Below are 23,322 nucleotides of genomic sequence, written 5' to 3' on the forward strand. Positions count from 1 at the left end.
CTTTTAAGTAGCATGGAGTTTATATCTATATAATATATCTATATATAATATCTTTCTTTTCTTTGGCTTGGCTTTGCGGACGAAGATTTATGGAGGGGTAAATGTCCACGTCAGCTGCAGGCTCATTTGTGGCTGACAAGTCCGATGCGGGACAGGCAGACACGGTTACAGGGGAAAATTGGTTGGTTGGGGTTGGGTGTTGGGTTTTTCCTCCATTGTCTTTTGTCAGTGAGGTGGGCTCTGCGGTCTTCTTCAAAGGAGGTTGCTGCCCGCCAAACTGTGAGGTGCCAAGATGCACAGTTTGAGGCGATATCAGAACACTGGCGGTGGTCAATGTGACAGGCACCAAGAGATTTCTTTAGGCAGTTCTTGTACCTCTTCTTTGGTGCACCTCTGTCACGGTGGCCAGTGGAGAGCTCGCCATATAGCACGATCTTGGGAAGGTGATGGTCCTCCATTCTGGAGATGTGACCTACCCAGAGCAGTTGGATCTTCAGCAGCGTGGATTCGATGCTGTCGGCCTCTGCCATCTCAAGTACTTTGATGTTAGGGATGAAGTCGCTCCAATGGATGTTGAGGATGGAGGGGAGACAACGCTGGTCGAAGCGTTCTAGGAGCCGTAGGTGATGCCGGTAGAGGACCCATGATTCGGAGCCGAACAGGAGTGTGGGTATGACAACGGCTCTGTATACGCTAATCTTTGTGAGGTTTTTTAGTTGGTTGTTTTCCCAGACTCTTTTGTGTAGTCTTCCAAAGGCGCTATTTGCCTTGGCGAGTCTGTTGTCTATCTTGTTGTTGATCCTTGTATCCGATGAAATGGTGCAGCCGAAATAGGGAAATTGGTTGACCGTTTTGAGTTTTGTGTGCCCGATGGAGATGTGGGGGGGCTGGTAGTCATGGTGGGGAGCTGGCTGATGGAGGACCTCAGTTTTCTTCAGGCTGTCTTCCAGGCCAAACATTTTGGCAGTTTCCTCAAAACAGGACATCAAGTGCTGAAGAGCTGGCTCTGAATGGGCAACTAAAGCGGCATTGTCTGCAAAGAGTAGTTCACGGACAAGTTGCTCTTGTGTCTTGGTGTGAGCTTGCAGGCGCCTCAGATTGATGAGACTGCCATCCGTGCGGTACCGGATGTATATTTGCTTACAAAATATAATATATAATTATATCTATAAAAACATCTATATGTTCTTGGTGGGATGTCCTCCAGTTCCATTGCTATTAACAAGCGTGAATGATCAGATAGTTGTCTTGCTTCATACTCAGTTTTCCTAACCCTCCCTTGAATATGGGCCGACAACAAAAACATATCAATCCTTGAGTATGTTTTATGCCTACTTGAATAATATGAATATTTCTTCTCTCTTGGATGCTGCCACCTCCATATATCCATAATTTCATTTCCTGCATTGATTTAACCATAAATCTGGCTACTTTATTCTTTTTGCTTGTCTTTTTGTCCAGTTTTATCCAACATTGGATCAAAATTAAAGTTAAAATCCCCTCCTATCAATATATTTCCTTGTGTATCTACAGTTTTCAAAAAAATATCCTGCATAAACTTTTGATCCTCCTCATTAGGTGCATATATATTGAGCAAATTCCAAAATTCTGAGTGTATCTGACACTTTATCATTACATACCTCCCTGATGGATCTATTATTTCCTCCTCTATTTTGATTGGTACATTTTTATTAATTAATATGGCTACACCTCTAACTTTTGAATTATGTGATGCAGCCGCTACGTGTCCTACCCAGTCTCTCTTTAATTTGTTATGTTCCACTTCAGTTTGATGTGTTTCCTGCACAAATGCTATATCTATTTTTCCTTTTTTTAGTAAATATAATAGCCTCTTATGTTTAATATTGTTATGTATTTCATTAATATTTATAGTCATATAGTTCAACATGGACATCTCAAATCCTGTTTACACCGCATTTCTGCTTCCTCACCACCACCATCCCCCTTTTTCCCATTTTCATCTCTCAGTTTTCCCTTTTTTAAAATTTTTTTATTTTTCACACTATAAACCATATTGACCAAGATACATACATTTTCCTTCTTAAATATATACAGTGTCATTTTCTCCCCCCTTCCCTCCTCCCCTTCCTCCCTCCCTACCTCCCCTTCCATTTATTTAAAGTTCAGAATAAAAGATACATTAAACCCATCAAACAATGTTGTCACTCAATAAAATTAAACAAGAAATTCCACTGAGTCAGTTCTTTTCATTCTCTTCTCCTTCTGTCATTTTAGATGGTAGATGTCCACAGTAGGTTTTCTCTATTATGTTTCATGTATGGCTCCTATATTTGTTGAAATATTGTAATGTTATTTCTTAAATTATAGGTTATTTTTTCTAATGGAATACATTTATTCATTTCTATATACCATTGTTGTATTCTCAAGTTATCTTCTAATTTCCAGGCTGACATATAACATTTATTTGCTACAGCTAGGGCTATCATAACAAATCCTTTTTGTGCACCATCCAACTCGTGTCCAAATTCTTTGTTTTTTATGTTACATAGGAGGAAGATCTCTGGGTTTTTTGGTATATTGCTTTTTGTGATTTTATTTAATAAGTGGTTTAGATCTTCCCAAAATATTTTCACTTTCTCACATGTCCAAATTGCATGAATTGTTGTTCCCATTTCCTTTTTACAGTGAAAACATCTGTCAGATACTGTTGGGTCCCATTTATTTAACTTTTGAGGTGTAATGTATAGCCTGTGTATCCAGTTATATTGTATCATACGTAACCTCGTGTTTATTGTATTTCTCATAGTTCCTGAGCAAAACTTCTCCCATGTTTCATTCTTTATCTTTATGTTTAGATCTTGTTCCCATTTTTGTTTAGTTTTACCATTTGTTTCCTCATTCTCCTTTTCTTGTAGTTTAATATACATGTTTGTTACAAATGTTTTGATTATCATTGTGTCTGTAATCACATATTCAAAATTACTTCCATCTGGTAACCTCCGACTGCTTCCCAATTTGTCCTTCAAGTAGGATTTCAGTTGGTAGTATGCCAACACTGTATTCGGAGTTATATTATATTTATCCTTCATTTGTTCAAAGGATAATAATTTATTTCCCGAAAAACAATTTTCTATTCTTTTGATCCCTTTTTTCTCCCATTCTATAAAGGAAAGGTTATCTATTGTAAAAGGGATTAGCTGATTTTGCATCAGTATTAGTTTTGGTAGTTGGTAATTTGTTTTATTCCTTTCTACATTAATCTTCTTCCAAATGTTGAGCAGATGATGCAATACTGAAGAATTCCTACATTGTCCCAATTTTTCATCCCATTTATATAATATATGTTCAGGTATCTTCTCTCCTATTATCTAGTTCTAATCTAGTCCATTCTGGCTTTTCCCTTGTTTGATAAAAATCTGATAGGTATCTTAATTGTGCGGCTCTATAATAATTCTTAAAGTTTGGTAGTTGTAAGCCTCCTTGTTTGTACCATTCTGTTAATTTATCTAGTGCTATCCTCGGTTTCCCCCTTTCCATAAGAATTTCCTTATTATTTTCTTTAACTCCTTGAAGAATTTCTCTGTTAAGCGTATTGGTAATGCCTGAAATAGGTATCCTTGGGAAAATGTTCATTTTAATACAGTTTATCCTTCCTATAAGTGTTAGTGGTAAGTCTTTCCAATGCTCTAAGTCGTCTTGTAATTTTTTCATTAGTGGATAATAATTGAGTTTATATAGATGGCCGAGGTTTTTATTTATTTGTATACTTAGGTATCGCATTGCTTGCATTTGCCATCTGAATGGTGATTCTTTCTTAAATTTTGAGAAATCCGCATTATTCATTGGCATTGCTTCACTTTTATTTACGTTAATCTTATACCCCGACATTTCTCCATATTCCTTCAATTTCCTATGTAATTCCTTTACTGATAGGTACACTATAACATCATCTGCAAATAAACTGATTTTATATTCCTTGTCTTTTATTTTTATCCCTTTTATTTTATTTTCTGTTCTTATCAGTTCTGCTAGTGGTTCTATGGCTAATGCGAACAATAAGGGAGATAGTGGGCATCCCTGCCTTGTTGATCTGCTTAAGTTAAATTGCTTTGATATATATCCATTTACTGTCACTTTCGCCAATGGCCCCTTATATAATGCTTTAATCCAATTAATATATTTCTCTGGTAAGCTGAATTTTTTTAGTACTTTGAATAAATAATTCCATTCTACTCTGTCAAAGGCCTTCTCTGCATCTAAATCAACTGCTACTGTTGGAGTTTTATTTCCTTCTACTGCATGAATTAAGTTAATAAATTTACAGATATTGTCTGTTTGTCTTTTTTTAATAAATCCAGTTTGGTCTAGATTTACTATTTTTGGTACATAGTCGGCTCATCTGTTTGCTAATAGTTTAGCTATTATCTTATAATCTGTGTTCAGTAAAGATATTGGTCTATATGACGCTGGTGCAAGTGGATCTTTCCCTGTCTTTGGTATTACTGTAAATATTGCTGTTTTGCATGCATCTGGTAAGCTTTGTGTTTTATCAATCTTGTTGATTACTTCCAGAAGGGGAGGAATTAATAAATCTTTAAATGTTTTATAGAATTCTATTGGGAATCCATCCTCTCCTGGTATCTTATTATTCGGCAGTTTTTTTATTATCTCTTGTATTTCTTCTATTTCAAATGGTTCTGTTAATTTATTTTGTTCGTCTGTTTGTAATTTCGGTAGTTCAATTTTACTTAAAAATTTATCTATTTTGTCTTCTTTCCCTTCATTTTCAGTTTGGTATAATTGTTCATAGAATTCTCTGAAGTTTTCATTAATCTCCGTTGGATTATATGTGATTTGCTTGTCTTTTTTCCTTAATGCCAATACCATTCTCTTAGTTTGTTCTGTCTAAAGCTGCCACGCTAAAATTTTGTGCGTTTTTTCTCCTAGTTCATAATATTTGTTTTGTCTTCATTATGTTCTTCTCCACCTTATATGTTTGTAGTGTTTCATATTTTATTTTTTTATCTGCCAATTCTCTTCTTTTAGTTGTCTTCTTTCATTGCTAATTCTTTTTCTATATTTGCTATTTCCTTTTCCAACTGCTCTGTTTCCTGATTGTAGTCCTTTTTCATCTTAGTTACATAACTTATTATTTGCCCTCTGATGAATGCTTTCATTGCATCCCATAGTATAAACTTGTCTTTCACTGATTCCGTATTTATTTCAAAGTACATTTTAATTTTCTTTCAATTAATTCTCTAAAATCCTGCCTTTTAAGTAGCATGGAGTTTAATCTCCATCTATACATTCTTGGAGGGATGTCCTCTAACTCTATTGTAAATAACAGGGGTGAGTGGTCCGATAATAGTCTAGCTTTATATTCTGTTTTCCTAACTCTGTCTTGCATGCGAGCTAATAACAGGAATAGGTCTATTCTTGAGTATGTTTTATGTCTACTCGAATAATATGAATATTCCTTTTCCTTTGGGTGTTGTTTCCTCCATATATCCAAAAGTTGCATTTCTTGCATTAATTTAATTATAAATTTGGTTACTTTGTTCTTTCTGTTAATTTTTTTCCCAGTTTTATCCATGTTTGAATCCAAATTAAGGTTGAAATCCCCTCCTATTAGTATGTTCCCTTGCGTGTCTGCTCTCTTCAAAAAAATATCTTCCATAAATTTTTGATCTTCTTCGTTAGGTGAATATACATTGAGTAAATGGGAGTTGGGAGAGGGAACTGGGTGGGCACTAGTTTCCAGAAGTCATCAGCTACCTGTGAGTTATCTCACACCCAATATTTTGGGGGAGTTACCGCTTTGGGCGGTTTAAACAGGAGGAGGTAGTTGTGACGTCCAACCTGTTTTTTTTTCTTTTTAATTTTTGGGTTAAGAAGTGAAGGGTTTTTTAAATTATTTTTTTTTAATAAATAATTTTTTTTAAAGTCTTTTTGTTTTGTGATTGTAATTGAGAGGGAATTAGGAGGTTTATTTCCTCTCCTTTTTTTTCCTCTTTTTTTGGGGTTTTTTTTCTCTTTTTTCTTTTTTAAGAGGATGACGTCACAGAAGATAATAAGTCAAAAATTGAGGATGTTGAATTAGATGAAGAGGAAGTTGGGGGGAAAGGTGATAAGAAGAAAAAGAAGAAAATTAAGTACAAATACATTGAGGGAGAAGAGTTTAATAAAATTAAGTTAATTTCGATAGAGAATTTTGAAGATGTTATAAATGAAGAACATGGAGAATTTTATAAGAGTTTGAACTTTTTCCTTTTTTTACATATAAGGGGAGGGGAAGGGAATAAAAAGTTTATCTGATTGTTTTTCTAAGGGATGTTTTTGTTCTCTCAATGAATTATAAAGGAAACTTGGTATTAATGGAAATTCTGTATTTATATATTATTAATTATGATTTTTTTTGTATAACAGATATGTGGTTGATATATGATTTTAATATTTGAACTTAGTTTTAAAGTGGATTTCATTTGTTAAATACATGTATTATGTTTGATTTAAATATATGTTTAAGGATATTATTTTAGTATTGATATTTTTTTGTTGTAATTTTTTTGTTGTTAAGTTTTTTTACTATTTCTTTAAATGTAATTTTTATTTTATTCATGTCATAAAATTTTAAATAAAGTTTTTTTAAAAAAAGGAGGGGACTAGAGGGGTATGGACCAGGTGCTGGTCAGTGGGACTAGGAGGGTGGGGATTTCCTATGGCATGGACTAGTAGGGCTGAACTGGCCTGTTCTGTGCTGTAAGTGGTTATATGGTTATATGATAGCCCTAGCTGTAGCAAAAAAATGTATTATGTCAACCTGGAAATTAGAAGACAACTTGAGAATACAACAATGGTATATAGAAATGAATAAATGTATTCCATTAGAAAAAATAACATATAATTTAAGAAATAACATTACAATATTCGAACAAATATGGGAGCCATACATGAAACGCAATAGAGAAATCCTACCATGGACTTCCACCACCTAAAATGACAGAAGGAGAAGATAACGAAAAGAACTGACACAGTAAAATTTCTTGTTTATTTTTATTGAGTGACAACATTGTTTAACGGGTTTAATGTATCTTATAGATTGAACTTCAAATAAATGGGGAAGGGGGTGAGGGAGGGAGGGAAAGGAGGGGGGAAAAGGGGAGAAAACGACACTGTATATATTTAAGAAGAAAAATGTCTGTATGTATCTTGGTCAATATGGCTTATAATGTGAAAAATAACAAATTTTAAAAAAAAACAACTCCCACATCCAATTTTCCCTTAGCCCCAAATGTCCCCCCCCCTCTCTGAGTTCCCCCTATCCCTTGCCGGGTAACCACAACTCCCCTCTCCATTTGGCTGCCCTATCGACACAAAAGTGTCAACTGATTTTGCAGTGACAGTTATTCTCTCCCACCCAACCCCCCCTAGAAAATACTTTTTTTTTTTTTTACACACATATAACAAAGTTCACCCTCTTTTTTTTCCCCTTACTTCATTTCTTCTCTTATCTTTCCCTTCTTTAATTCTTACATATACATTATTTTTACATCTTTATATATATTTTATCGTCATTCTTCGTTCTTGTTACATCTCTTCATCTCTCCTTCTGTCATGCAGGCGTTCTGCAAATTCTCATTCTTCCTCCAGATTAGAGAACAGTCTGTTTTGCTCCCCAGGGATAAATATTTTAAGCACAGCTGGATATCTTTTTTTTTTAAAACTTTATTTAAGATTTTTATAACATGAATAAAATAGAAAGTTACAGTAAACAGATTAAACATAAGGTAATAAAAATTACAACACTACATCGGCAGACTAAATAAACTAACCCCCCCCCCCCCAAATTAGTACACAACATTAATGACCTAGCTTCAAGTTAGTCCAACCCTCCCCAAATAAAGAGTGAAGAGTTAATAAAATGAGCAATAATTATATATTAAAAAAAACCTTACACAAAAAAAAGATAAAACATAGCAAATAAAGATACTAACATCAAAAAAATAAGAAAAAAAAATTATCAATACTAAAATATCAAACTTAAAAACATATTTAAATCAAACTTAAATGCATATATTTAGCAAACGGAGTCCACTTCAACCTACAAAAAGACATCCTATCCTGAATTGAAAAAGATATCCTTTCCATAGTCAAACAGAACTTAATCTCCAAATACCACCTATCTAAAGTTAATATATTTCTATCTTTCCAAGTAAGAGCTATACATCTTGGCCACAGCTAAAGCTAAATAGATAAAAGAAATCTGATAATCTTGTAGGCCCAAATCAATTAATGATTGCATATTCCCTAATAAAAATATACCAGGATCTAATACAAGACAAATATTCTATAAACTATTAAATATAGATTGAATACCCTTCCAAAACTGTTGCAATCGATCACAAAACCAAACAGTATAGCTGGATATCTTAACATAAATTTATAACCTTTTTTCCATCGGATTGATTTTGCTGTACTAAATTCCTTCCTCTTTTTTACGAGTTCAAAATTTATGTCTGGGTAAAAAAATATCTTTTGACCCTTGTATTCCAATGGTTTATTGTCTTCTCTAATTTTATTCCTTGCCCATTCCAGTATATTTTCTCTTGTTGTATATCTCAAAAATTTTACTAAAATGGATCTTGGTTTTTGATGTGTCTGTGGTTTCAGAGCTAGTGTTCTGTGTGCCCTTTCCATTTCCATTCCTTCCTTCATTTCTGTCATTCCCAGGACCTTTGGGATCCATTCTTTTATAAATTCTTTCATATCTGTGCCTTCTTCATCTACCTTTAAACCCACTATTTTTATGCTGTTTCACCTATAATTTTTCAACATATCAATTTTCTGAGCTAACAACTCTTGTGTCTCTTTAACTTTTTTATCATTTTCTTCCAATTTTCTTCTTCTATTTCTACAGCCATTTCTCGTTCTTCCACATTTTCTATTCTTTTCCCTATTTCTGTCATTTTTAATCTATTCACTTTATCTTCTGTACTTTTCATTTTTCTTTCAATTTCACTAAATTCTAATGTCAACCATTCTTTTAATGCTCTCATTTGTTCTTGTAAAAAAAAAAACTTTATCTATATTCTGTCCATCTGTTTGAATAAAATAGTTGTTGAGAGCATCCAAAGTGGTGGCTGTGAGTTTCTTTGCTGTAGCTCCTGCTACATTGGTGACCCCAATGAGCCCAGATGCTTTTCTGTTCTCCCAATATGGATCCAGCTGAGATCAACGCCATCGCTGTGAAACTGCCCCACTTCTGGACCCATCGCCCGCGTATGTGGTTCAGGCAGGCAGAGGCACAGTTTTGCCTCAGGAACATTTCCGTAGACGCCATGATGTTTTACCACGTCGTGAGTGTGCTAAATGAGGAGATGGCAGCCAGGGTGGACGATCTCATCCACAACACACCAGCTGAGGGTAAATACCCTGCCCTCAAAAATCTCCTTCTGGGCACCTTCGATCTCTCCCCACAACTGCGGGCCTCCAGACTCCTACATCTGGATGGGCTGGGAGACCAAACGCCATTGGCCCTCATGGATGAGATGCTGGCACTGGCAGAAGATCACAAGTCCTTTTTCTTGTTCTGCCAAGATCTTCCTGGAGCAGATGCCCGAGGTCATTCAGTTCCTACTGGCGGACGAAAACTTCAGTGACCCACGGCGAGTCGCGGCCCAAGCGGACATCCTCTGGCACATCAAGAGAGAGAACGAAGCCACCCTCAGCCAGAAGCCAGCCAGTCACAGCTCCCTTCCTCCAAGTACAAGCCAGAGGAGCACCACCCCATTTGGTGCTTCTATCATCAACGCTGGGGGGCACAAGCTCGCAAGTGCAGGCAACCCTCTACCTACCAGGGAAATTACTCTGTCAGCCACCATTGATGGGTGAGGTGGCTGGCCACCCGAACAGCCCAGACACACTGCTCTGCAACGTCTCCACCGGTTCTCCGCGCCCAGTAGTCCCGCTGCATTGGAGATCACGGGCCTTCAACATGTTCCATGATCTAGCATACCCCTTGGTGAAGACATCGGTGCGAATGGTGGCAGAGCGGTTTGTATGGCATGAGCTCAAGAAGGAGGTAGCTGAGATGGCGAAGAACTGCACACAGTGCCAGGCCTCCAAGGTCCACCAGTATACGCAGGCCCCAATTCAGCAGTTCGACCGGGTAGTCAAAAGGTTCCAACACATACATATTGACATCGTGGGCCCCCTGCCGGTGTCCAGGGAGGTGCGCTACCTGCTTACGGTGGTCAACCAGAGCACAAGATGGCCGGAAGCCATTCCCATCAAGGAGGCTTCCACCGAGATGTGCACCAGGAGCTGGGTCGCCCAATGGATCGCCAGGTTTGGAGTTCCAGTGCACATCACCAGCAACAGGGGTGCCCAGATCACCTCCGCCCTCTGGACTCAATTGGCGAACCTACTGGGGGTTAAACTCCACCATTTGCAAGCAAATGGTCAGGTGGAGAGATTTCACCACCACCTGAAGTCAACCCTCATGGCTCACCTCACAGGTCCTGGCTGGGCAGATGAATTATATTGGGTCCTCCTTGGCATCAGAACAGCACCCAAGGAGGATCTACAGGCATCAACTGCAGAGCTGGTGTAAGGCACACCACTCTCCTTGCCTGGTGAGTTCTTCGGCCCAGAATCCGATTCTATAACCAAGTATCAAAAATCAATTGGCGGACCTAAGCAGCAAGCTCGCCTTGCTAGTCCCCCCTCACCTTCTACGCATCACAGCGCCCGACCATCCTGCCTTCCCAAAGAGCTGGCCTTGGCAGAACTCATTTTTGTTTGCCGTGGACCTCACACTGCACCTTTGCAGCGTCCTTACGAGGGCCCGTTCAAAGTCCTCCAACGATCTGGCAAGACTTTTACATTAGACATTGGGGGCAAAAATGAACTGTTCACAGTAGACTGCCTAAAGGCAGCACACTTGGACGTCTTGCGACTGGTTCAAATGGCTAAGCCAAAGTGCTGAGGCGATCTGCCCAAACAGCGGGACACGTAAGCCATTTCTGGCGGGGTCAATTGTGTGGCGGTGCACTCTCTCGTGGCGAACCGGCCCGGGAAGCCATGAGAAGAGGGCGTCGTCGGGGATCCTCCTTACCCCGCGTTTCCAGCCAGTGCGCGCCTCAGGCAGCCGTTATGATGTTACCACTCACGCTGCCCTTAAAGGGGCACGCGCGGGATTTGAATCAAACTGTCGTTGAGAGCATCCAAGGTGGTGGCTGTGAGTTTCTTTGCTGAAGCTCCCGCTACAACATCAAATATTAACTGCCTAATAATAAAATCTAAAATTAGGTAAAAACCATACTACAATTTTTCTTTAATTTCTGCAAATTAAATTTAGTCAACCTAGCATTCTTATTATTCCACATACAAGAAGAAATTTTATAGTCTTAAAATTTTAAATTTTAGGTATCTTTATACACAGCATCCTGAGAAATCTATTCCTTCAATGCTGTCTTTGGTTTCCCAATTTAGTATTTTTTCAGGATATAAACTGAATCTCTCCAAGAGTGAACAATTTCCAATGAATATACATGTACCTATCTATGAGCATACATCTTTTAGACTGGTTAGAGAACACTTTACATATCTTGGGGGTATGATCACTAAATTTTTTTAAATTTAATTTTCTCCCTTCGATTGACGATGTGAAACAAACTCTTTCTAGATGGTGTCCATTGGCCATAAGTTGAAGAGGCCGTATTAAGATGATAGATTTGCTCAAAGAGTGCCATCACATTAGCCCAAGATCTATAGCAGACCAGACACTGATAAATCACCCAAGCAAGAAAGGAACCAGCAGAGAAGATCATTCATTTCGCCCACAGCGCAGAAGCTGCTGTCAAACTGGGCGCGTTGCGACCATCCCATCGCGAGGCTGGCAGGTGCTGCGCCTGCGCACTAGCCCAGGGAAGATGGCGGCGTGCAGCAGCGAAGCTCGCGTCGGAGATGTAGAAGAAGATGCTTCGCAGCTCGTGTTTCCTAAAGGTAACTCAGCTTCGCAGTTTGGGTCCCCGCGTCCCACGGCTCCCCCCCCGCCTCACAACTCCCCTCCACCGGCCTCGCAACCCGCCCCAGCCATTATTGTCTCCCCCCATCCCCCCATCGGCCTCGTCCCCCCCACCCCCCATCGGCCTCGTTCACCCCCCCCACCCCCCATCGGCCTTGTTCACCCCCCCACCCCCCATCGGCCTCGTTCACCCCCTCCCCCACCGGCCTCGTTCCCCCCCCACCGGCCTCGTTCCCCCCCCACCGGCCTCGTTCCCCCCCCACCGGCCTCGTTCCCCCCCCACCGGCCTCGTTCCCCCCCCACCGGCCTCGTTCCCCCCCCCACCGGCCTCGTTCCCCCCCCACCGGCTTCGTTCCCCCCCCACCCCCATCGGCCTCGTCCACCCCCACCCCTCATCAGCCTCGTTCCCCACCCCCCTATCGGCCTCATTACCCCCCACCCCCATCGGCCTCGTTCCCCCCCCACCCCCATCGGCCTCGTTCCCCCTCCACCCCCATCGGCCTCGTTCCCCCTCCACCCCCATCGGCCTCGTTCCCCCTCCACCCCCATCGGCCTCGTTCCCCCTCCACCCCCATCGGCCTCGTTCCCCCTCCACCCCCATCGGCCTCGTTCCCCCTCCACCCCCATCGGCCTCGTTCCCCCTCCACCCCCATCGGCCTCGTTCCCCCTCCACCCCCATCGGCCTCGTTCCCCCTCCACCCCCATCGGCCTCGTTCCCCCTCCACCCCCATCGGCCTCGTTCCCCCTCCACCCCCATCGGCCTCGTTCCCCCTCCACCCCCATCGGCCTCGTTCCCCCTCCACCCCCATCGGCCTCGTTCCCCCTCCACCCCCATCGGCCTCGTTCCCCCTCCACCCCCATCGGCCTCGTTCCCCCTCCACCCCCATCGGCCTCGTTCCCCCTCCACCCCCATCGGCCTCGTTCCCCCTCCACCCCCATCGGCCTCGTTCCCCCTCCACCCCCCATCGGCGTCCCCCCCACCTCCTCCCACCCCCGTCGGCCTTGTCACCCCCCCACCTCCCCCCACCCCCGTCGGCCTCGTCCCCCCCCCTCCTCCCCCCACCCCCGTCGGCCTCGTCCTCCCCCACCCTCCCTTCGGCCTCGTTCCCCCCCCCCCGGCCTCGTTTCCCCCCCCCATCGGCCTCATCCCCCCCCCATTGGCCTCGTTTCCTCCCCCCCACCCCCTATTGGCCTCCACTCTCTGCTCCCCCTTACCCCACGGTATGTTGGTAGAAATTATTTGGGAAAGTTATTTGGTTCACTTGTTTGAATTTTAATGCGTTCTTTTGTCCTTTCTCAGAATTTGAGAGCTCTGAGACTCTACTGAACTCTGAAGTCCACATGTTGCTGGAGCACAGGAAACAACAGAATGAGAGTGCAGAGGATGAACAGGAGCTCTCCGAGGTTTTCATGAAAACGTTGAACTATACAGCCAGATTCAGCCGCTTCAAGAACAGGGAGACCATCGCCAGTGTCAGGAGGTCAGTGCAGTGTGTTTTAAAATTCTGAGTGTCCCATTTGGGAACCCCAAGTTTCTCCTTGATGTTATTTCATAGAGGTGGTGTTGGATGTAAGGGGGTGGGGGTGGGGTGAGGGGGGAGAGTGGAACATTGTGGGTTGAGATTCGTATAGTTGTGGCCTACAGCACTCCCACTGTGAGATTATGAATTTATATTATTGGTATGTATTTACAATATCTGATGTTTTAATAGGTAATCTGGAGGGTCAACTGTTTTTGCTGATTAAAACATCAAACATAATACAGCAAAATTGATTATCTGGGACACTCGGCACCTTGGTGATGTGGATTAGCAGATTTTTCCAGGGTGTAGAATGTTATAATGTTAACAATCTAAGGCTTTTTTTTAACTTTTCGATGTTGCGCAGTTATTATAATCTTTCCAGTGAAGCCTTTATGTTTAGAAGGGCTTGTGTGAAATGTGTCCCTGGTCAGTTTAAAAAAAATCTCAGAAACTGAAGCACTGGTGGTTAACTGGGTCTTGGAGAGCTGGGGTGCCAGTGAGTTGGAGGAGAGCACAGCAATCAGGACCCTGGTGTGGGGGAGAGTGTGTTGGAATAGGGGCTGTGGTGGGTCAGACAGGAATGTAGCATTGAGCCAGTCAGGAGCTGGAGTTGCAGGAAATAGGATGGGAGCACATGAACCGATCTGGCGAGTAGGAGGTGTGGTGGTACACCACCAGCCTACTGCAGGGGCAACTGTACCTGCAGGAGTGTAAGGGGACAGGACAACACCTGGTCGGCTGTCAATCAGTCGGCCTGAATGGATCGAGCCCCACCCAGTCAGGTGTCAATCACCCTCCGGGATATAAGCCTGTGCTGGCCGGCGTCCTGACGCCTCACTGAGTTGCTGCAGCCACAGCCAGCCTGGCTTTGTGGATTAAAGTCTGTTTTTCAGTCTTTATCTTTGTGTGTGTCTGATTCTGTCTAACAGCGCACCACAATTTAATCCATAAAATTTTCCCACGGCTGCCATGGAAAAACTCCTGAGCGCAGGGAGCCTCGAGATTGACCCACGCCACTCGGAAGCCCAGACACGCTTCGAGATCTGGCAGTACGTGGTCAAGGCAATCATCGAGTCACATGAGGGCGACATCCTGGACTCCGATCGGAAGAGGTTGGTCCTATTCCAGTCAAAGCTGGGTCCCCACGCATTCCAGGTATCCAAAGGCTGTTCCTCATGCAAGAGTGCAGTGGACACTCTCAAGAACTTGTACAAGCCCCCCATGAATGTGGTCTGTGCAAGTCCAGCAACCTGGGGAGACGGCTGAGTCTTACCTGGGACACTTGCGAGAGTTGGCCCGACTGGGTCTGGCTGAACCCGGGGTAGGTGTAGAGGAGGTCGAGAGGCTGATCCGGGATGCCTTTGTCCGAGGGCTACGCTTGAGAGCCATCCGACACAAGTTGCTGGAAGACAACATCTATGCCCTAACCAGGACTGTGGAAGTGGTCCAAACCCTGAAGCAGCAGCCCTGCACGTCGAAGCCTTCGATTCCAGGTTCCCCCAGGCTCCCTCATGGCCCTCTCACACTGCAGCTGCAGCCCCAGGCCTAGCTGGGGAGGAGAATGTCGCTGCGGCAGGCGCCCGGTCCCCCTGTAAGTACTGTGTGTCCTAGTGTGGGTCAGATCGACGATTGCACCATAACTGCCCAGTTAGGAACTAGTATTGTTCCCGATGCGGCAAGAAAGGACACTTTGTAAAAGTTTGCCTCTCTAAACCTGCTGGCAGCTCAGCAACCCTCTATGACCTCCCTACCTCCCCTGCGGAACCCCCCCACGTGCGAGTGCTGGGCGGCGCCATTGTCCCCGCAATGACTTCCGACTTTGACTGCGCAACATCTGGCCCCACCAGTAACCATCGCAGCATGTGCCCCGTGATGATGTCACTTCCCTAGGCGCAGCGGACACAGCTGGGGAAGGAGGCTAGCCACGCACCGGCTCCCCACGTGCCACAGCCATCTTGGGCCAGGCAGCGCCTGACACAGAGGGCCCCTGACAGCATTGAGAATGACATGGTCAACACGGCCATGACCAGGCTGCCCTACCGACGCTCCACACGCCTTCGGGTGCCATCAGCTGCCACACGCTGCATCCAGCAACCGATGTCGACATGGTCAACGCGGGCGATGACCAAGCTGCCCTATCGACGCTCCCTATCTCTCCGGATAGTGACGTCTCTGACTCTGAGATGGTACTGGCCGCCACCACACTGACTGGGGATATTCCCCATGATCTCGGGCACTCGATGATGGACGTGCGAGTCAATGGGCAGGTAACGAGGTGCCTGTTGGACAGTGGCAGCACCGAGAGCTTCATTCACCCAAGCTTGGCCCACTCCCTAAGGTTAAAGGTCCACCCCATCACCTGGTCAATCGCCCTCGCCACCAAAGATAAGACTGTTGGTACCCTCGGGCGCTGCTCGGTTGATATAACGGTGGAAAGGGGGACTTACACAGGATTCAGGCTCCTGGTCATGCCCAGACTCTGTGCATCACTCCTCCTGGGCCTGGATTTCCAGTGCCACTTGCAGAGTCTCACCCTTGCCTTCGGGGGGGGGGTGGGGCCCAACCTCCATTCACATTGCACAGCATACCAACCTACCAGCCCCGGCCAACTTGCGACCTCCACACTGTGCATCACCCCACCAGCGCTTTTTCAACATTTTGTGCTAGGTTGCAGGCCGATCACTGCCAGAAGTAGGCTATTGCACTGCAGACAGGGACTTCATCAAGGCGAAGGTGTGGCGACTCCTGGTGGAAGGCGTTATAGAGCCCAGTAACAGCCCTTGGAGAGCCCAATTCCTGGAGGTCAAAGGTGGAAGTAAGCTGAAGGTGGTCATGGATTACAGCCAGACCATTAATTGGTACACCCAGCTGGATGTCTACCCCCTGCCGAGGATCGTCGACATGGTCAATGAGATAGCCCGCTACCGGGTTTTCTCTATGATTGACCTGAATTTGGCATATCACCAAATCCCTATCCACCCAAAAGACAAGCCCTACACTGCCTTTGAGGTGGACGGGCGCCTGTACCAGTCCCACCGGGTTCCTTTTGGGGTCACGAACACAGTCTCTGTCTTCCAGCGGGAGATGGATCACATGGTAGACCGTTCCCATATCTGGATAACGTCACTATCTGCGGCCGTGACCAGTAGGTCCACGATGCTAACCTGGAAAAAATCCTCCAGACGGCTGTGGAGCTGAACCTCACTTACAACAAGAAGTGTGTGTTCAGCACCACCTGCCTCGCCATCCTGGGGTACATCATAGCCCATGGATTCGTCGGCCCAGATCTGGAAAGGATGCACCCATTAATAGTAACCTCCCCCCCCCCCCCCCCCCCCCACGCTAAAGGCCCTCCACAGGTGCCTGGGCCTGTTCTCTTATTACTCACTTCTCGGAAAAGGTCCGCCCACTGGCCCAAGCCACAACTTTTCCCCTCCCACCTGAGGCGCAGGCAGCCTTCACCTGCATCAGGCAGGACATCGTGGACACCATGATGCAGGCTGTGGATGAGGACTCCCCCTTCCAGGTGGAGAGCGATGCCTACAAGGTGGCCTTTGCTGCAACCCTCAACCAAGGGATGTGCCCCATGCCTTCTTCTCCAGGACCCTCCACGACTCCGAGCTAGGGCACTCTGCCATTGAAAAGAAGGCCCAGGAATTTGTGGAAGCATTCTGCCACTGGCACCACTACCTGGCCGGCAGGAGATTCACGCTCCTCACGAACCAGCTGGCTGTGGCGTTCATGTTTAACACTACCCACAAGAGCAAGATAAAGAGCGACAAGATCCTGCGTTGGAGAGTCGAGCTGGCAACCTACAGCTACGACGTCCAGTACCGCCCCAGGAAGATTAACGACTCTCCTGATGCCCTCTCGCACCTGCGCATCTATGCATGACAACAGGTTGCAGGCATTGCATGAGTCCCTCTGCCATCAGGGACCTCAGGGACATGACTGAGGCCTGTTGGGTCTGTGCGGAGTGTAAACCCCATTTCTTCTGCCCCCCCCCCCCAGGCCCAAATTGTAAAGGCTACTTGGCCTTTCGAGCGTCTTGGCTTGGACTTCAAAGGGCTCCTGCCTTCCATGAACCAAAACTTTTACTTTCTCATGGTAGTGGACGAGTTCTCACGCTTCTCTTTCGCCATCCCTTGTCTGGACACCTCCACGACACCGTCATCAGGGCTTTGGGCAGATTTTCACCATGTTTGGTTACCCCGCCTTCATCCACAGCGACCGGGGGTCTAGTTTCATGAGCGTCGAGCTGCGCCAGTACCTGACGGCGAGGGGTATTGCAACCAGCCGCACGACAAGCTATAACACAAGAGGCAACAGGCAAGTGGAACACGAGCATGGGGTGGTCTGGAAGGCAGTCTTCCCGGTTCTCAGGTCAAAAGGGTGGGCCGTTGAGTTCTGGCAGGATGCCCTGCCCAAGGCGCTCCATGCCATTCTGTCACTGCTGTGCACGGCTACCAACGAGACCACTCGCGAACGTACGTTCTCATTTCCCAAGAGGTCGGCGACTGGAATGTCACTCCCAGCATGGTTCACGTCCCCGGGACACACAAGGCCGAAGCCCTGGTGGAGCAGGTTTTCCTCCTTCAAGCAAACCATAACTACGCTTACGTTAGGTTCGGCAGTGGCAGGGAGGACACCGTCTCAACCAGGAACCTGGCACCAGCAGGAGCACCCACCACACCATGCCACCCTCCAACCCAGGACGATGCTGACCGGGCATACATCCCCGTCCCCAGGCAGCTATGGGGCACGCAGGGCCTCCTTGACCACCAGGGGCCTGCTTCAGCCTTATGAGATAAACCTGCCCACCCCACCCATCCAATATGACCTGCATACGTCGACCCTGGCCCCTCTGGCCACCCCTCCGTGCGGCACCACACCAGCCACACACACCCCTGCCGCCACTTCCCATCTGACAAGTGACCAGGAGCCAGTCCTGCGATGGTCACAGAGACCCTGGTGGCTACCGAATCATCTCAACTGTAAAAAATGTTTTGTCCATAGTGGGTGCGATTCCTTATTACTGCCCATCCCTCCGAAAAAGAGTGGGGTGAATGTGGTGGTACACCACCAGCCTACTGCAGGGGGCAACCTCTGTACCTGCAGGAGTCTAAGGGGACAGGACAACACCTGGCCGGCTGCTAATCAGTCGGCCTAAATGGATCAAGCCCCACCTGGTTGGATGTCAATCACCCTCTGGGATATAAGCCTGCGCCGGCCTCCCGAGGCCTCACACTGAGTTGCTGCAGCCACAGCCAGCCTGGCTCGGTGAAAGTCTTTGTGGATTAAAGCCTGTTGTTCAGTCTTTACCTTGTGTGTGTCTGATTCTGTCTAACTGTGCACCACAGGAGGGGAGTGTGAGAGTTAGGATTCAATTGAGTTGGGTGAGAGCAATGGGAATCTCTGCTTAATGAATTGGAAGGAAATGTGGGAAACAGGTGAGCTAAATGCTAAACATGAATATTTTTGGACGGCAGATTTCCTGTGTTTTACTGTCAGATGAAACCTTAGGCTCCCAGCTTGGTCACTTGTATCTTAAATTAAAGTTTACTCCTTGCCGCCAAACACCATACTGTCACATTTGTATGATATTGTCTATTAACCAGCAACTAGAATTTTATGTGATTTTTTTTTCAGAGATGCTCCTTAGTATATAATAGCATTCAGCTTTCTCCCTTCAGTAATTCATCAAATATCCCTAAACCTTTGCCATTACCTATAGTTTAACCATTAAAGGTAAACAAATATAATTAATTCTATTTCTCTCATTCATGCCTTGAAAACTGTTGAGGTTAATCTTATGACATCATCCCATTTCAACTACAGAGAATTCTCTTATTGCTGTGGTAATTTGCTGTCTATCGGAATTTTGAACCAAGATGAAGTCTTGTACAGAAATGTATTCATTATTTTGACTTTTCATTTATCTCTAAAATATACATGTGCAACAAGCCTGTTGTTGCCAATGGTGCCAGTACTTTCGGAATTTTTGTGAATTGAATTGTTTTGTCACTTGTGCTAAGATGCTTCACTTTTTATGCAAGAGGCAAGTCAACCTTTCCTTGAGTACAATGGATAGTGGAAAATAAGTGCATAGTGCTCCAGAGGAAAGGTTCAGTTAAAACGAAGGAAAAGCACTTATTTTAAAATGAGACCCATAATAGTCTGATAGTCGCAGGGAAGAAACTGCATTTGAATGCTGGTGCATGCATCTGACTTAATTGTATACAAAAACAAAGGAGGGTAAAAATAAAAAAAAATTACCTGAATGAAAAACTATAAAATGCAGCTTCTCCACTGCAATGGATCATGTGTACAATTCATTAAATTAAATTTTAATTTTTATAAAATGGTAACAGGCCATTTCAGCCCACGAGTCCATGCCGCCCACTTTACACCCAATTAACCTACACCCCCAGTACTTTTCGAACGATGGGAGGAAACCAGAGCCCCCAGGGAAAACCCACACAGACACTGGGAGAACTGCCAGCATGGGATTCGAACCCTAGTCCCAATCACTGGCTCTGTAAAGGTGTTGCGCTGACCACTATGCCAACCATGCCGCATGTTGTCACAAAATTGAGAAATAGTTTCATTTGAGCATCTTTTTTGCAGTCTGCTCTTACAGAAGAAATTGCACAAATTTGAGCTGGCCAGTCTGGCGAACTTGTGTCCTGAAACCGCCGAAGAGGCCAAAGCACTCATTCCAAGGTCCGTGTTCTCTCTGTGTGTATTTAAAACAGTACAAGCTAGCTATTTGCATATTACCACTATTAAGTATACTTAAAATATTAGTGAGAATGTTTCATCTGTGAATCTCAACATTTAAATCAACAGCTTTTTGATTGTTTCTACAACAGACCTTTTTTTTCTTGAAATGACAGTATCAATGAGTTGCATTCTCTGACCTGGGAATCCTGTTTTGGTTGCCACTTTTGAAATAAGTTGGTTTGTATGTATTCTTCACAGAGTGGTGAGATGTCATTGAATTCTCAAGACAATCAAAGTTATTTTATTGTCATGTAATAAAACTGAAAAATGTGATGTTACACAAAATTTTGTTTAATCCACTATCGCTATCAGCAAAAATTGCCCAGGAGCCCTTAGCCAGAATAAGATAAGCAAAAGTGTGTGCCTGCCCCCACCACCCCCCCCCCCCGCCCCGCCCGAGTCACTAGCCCTTTTCACACTGGCACGTGAACCCAGTAATTAATCTGCAATTTACCGGTTCACGTGCCAGTGTGAATCCTGAAATAGTATGGGGGCTGCAAATCGACTTGCGAATTAACTGCCTAGAGAGAGTGTATCATTGAATGAACTGTTTCGAATTGGTTCCCAATGTGAAAGGGTGACTTGGTATGCCTAGTCCCATTAGTGACATGCTGATGATATTGTTGTGTACATGGGAGCTTCTTAAAGTGGCAGGGAATGGAAAGAGCAAAAAATACTTTTTACACAGCATTGGCATGATTTTTCTGTTAAGAAGAGCCTTCAATATGCCAGTATTGGTTGCTCACACTTAAACGAACACAGTCAGTATTTTTTTTTCAGGTCAGTGCGTCTTTTTACACAGCAAGCCAAATTTGACGCCATGTTAAATCCACTTGTTTTTCCCCAAAAATAGTTTAAAAATATTCCCCTGGTCTTTTATGCCAGGTTGAAATCAGGGTGATAATGGTCAGTAATACTGTCTATCTTCACACTGGTGCATGAGAGAAAAGTTTGGATGCAAGGGTTTGCAATCAAATGTTACTTTTATTAACACACAACAATTAATAGAAGAGTGTATGAAAATCGTAGAGGGAATAAAACATGCGCACAATGCATAAAAATGATTGGGAAAATATATGCAAAATTTAATAATACATACAGACAATTTACAAAAGTGTGTGGGAAAATACATGGACAATTTGATAAAACATAAGCTTACAATTTATATTAGAATTTGGGAAAATCTGCAGCATGTATTGATCCAAAGAAGTGGATATCAAACATTTTCTTTCACTCACATACCACCTTAAGTAATCCCTTACTAATCACCGCTATCTATCATCTGGGGCTGGTGGCAGGCTGTCAGTGGGGGAGCAGGCCAGTGGGGTTCAGACTGTTCAAACTGAGGACAAACCCACAGACCAGCTTGCTCAAATCTTTGTGCTTTGTGATTGCCCTCACAATCTGGCAGGCCTAGTGTTAAATCTCAGATTCAGGTTGGGATTAGACTTTCCCACGCTCGTATGTGTTTTATACACTCTTGCTATAAACTATAAATGGTAACTAATGCAGCACACACACACACACACACACACCTCTGACATGATCAGGAAGCCTTTGGCACCCTCTCGCATCTAAGCTCTGATACCTGGTACCCCTTCAAGCAGTTTCAAGCTAGTGTACAGCAGTCTGCAGCTTAGTGTGAGTCCTTTGACCACAGTCCCCAGCAGGTCCGTGCCTAAATGGGTTCCTCGCTTCAAGTCATCAGCAGCCCACTTGTGTATTCTTCAGCCTCCGAACCCCTTATTGGTCTGCTGCAGTAGTCACTGTCCTGTGGGTTGTTTCCTCTGCTTCTCTTCCTCCACCGGTGGGGGTGGGAGGCTGGTCTCCTGTTTGCTGGTGCCTTGTGGCAGTCCTTCACTTATTCCAAACCATATATCATAAATGTTAGACATTGAACCATAAAGGTTATAAATTAAAAATTACATCAATTAAATTCTTATCAGTCCTCTAAGGAAATGTATGTAATTGAGATCGTGAAAAATCTCTAATCTGTAGATAACTAAAAAAAGATGTGTATTTGGTAGACCATATTTAACTGAAAGTTGTTCAAAGGAAGAGAAACTCCCTTCTAAAAATAAATGTTTAAAACATTTAATGCCCAATCTATATCATTCTTTAAAAGTTAGCATATTCGCTTTTTTAAAAAAAACACTTAGGATTTTTAATTTGAGTTTAATTTAATTTTTAATTTGATTAACTAATCTTTCTTTATTGGCTTTGCTTTTTATATTCATAGTATAAGAAATAATTTCCCCCACCCTCAGAAAAGCTTTCAAACCATCCCAATCAATCAAACAAGAAATTTCTGACAGTGTTTGTATCAAAAAAAAGTTATCTGCTCCATATTTTTCACAGACATTATCTGATAATAAAATCAAATTGAAATATCACTATCTTTTTATTTGAGGGAGGCCGGGAAGAGCCATAAATAATTCAACAGGGTCCTGATCTGATATTACTATACTCTGATAACTACAGGAGCAATCAGTGGGATCAGTTGATTATCAAGAAAATATTCAATTGCGAATAAGTTCGATGAACGTGTGAAAATTAGGAATACTTTCTCCTATTTGGATAAAGAAAACTCTAAATATCAGAAATACCATAATCTGATTTTTTTTTAAAAAGAATGAATTAATGAGCAGATTTACTCAATGTGGTAGATTTAAGATACAAGCGATCCAAAGCAGGGTCTAACCAACAATTAAAATTCCCACCAAGTATGAAGGAGTATAAACTCAAGCCTGGTAAGGAAGAAAAAAAAATCAAAAAAACCACATCATCTGCCTTAGGGGCATAAATATTAGCAAATCTACCATTTTATTATACAATTTCCCTGAAACAATGGCATAACTACGCTTTGTATCTGATATGACATTGTGATGGACAAAAGGAATATTTTGATTAATAAGAATCAAGACCCCACCCCCCAACCTGGCTTTAGCCTGGAAGGAAGAATGAAAATGCTGCCCCCTCCACCTTGAATTATCACAACTATGAAGA

The 23,322-nt window shown here is 43.9% G+C and overlaps 1 protein-coding gene across 6 annotated transcripts in view; it reads left to right on the top strand.

Moving 5' to 3' along the window:
- Nucleotides 1-23,322, top strand: part of polr2d (RNA polymerase II subunit D) — a 53,550-nt gene that overhangs the window by 10,486 nt on the left and 19,742 nt on the right. The window contains exons 1-4 of one of the 6 annotated variants that reach the window (XM_069896387.1): nucleotides 10,849-10,995; nucleotides 11,669-11,988; nucleotides 13,311-13,491; nucleotides 20,161-20,256. In XM_069896387.1, coding sequence (XP_069752488.1) covers nucleotides 11,709-11,988; nucleotides 13,311-13,491; nucleotides 20,161-20,256 — 557 coding nt within the window. In that variant the 5' untranslated portion in view covers nucleotides 10,849-10,995; nucleotides 11,669-11,708. The other 5 variants (XM_069896383.1, XM_069896388.1, XM_069896386.1 and 2 more) reach the window with 5 other exon arrangements.

Source organism: Narcine bancroftii, chromosome 9 (genome assembly GCF_036971445.1).
Source record: "Narcine bancroftii isolate sNarBan1 chromosome 9, sNarBan1.hap1, whole genome shotgun sequence".
NCBI lineage: Eukaryota > Metazoa > Chordata > Chondrichthyes > Torpediniformes > Narcinidae > Narcine > Narcine bancroftii.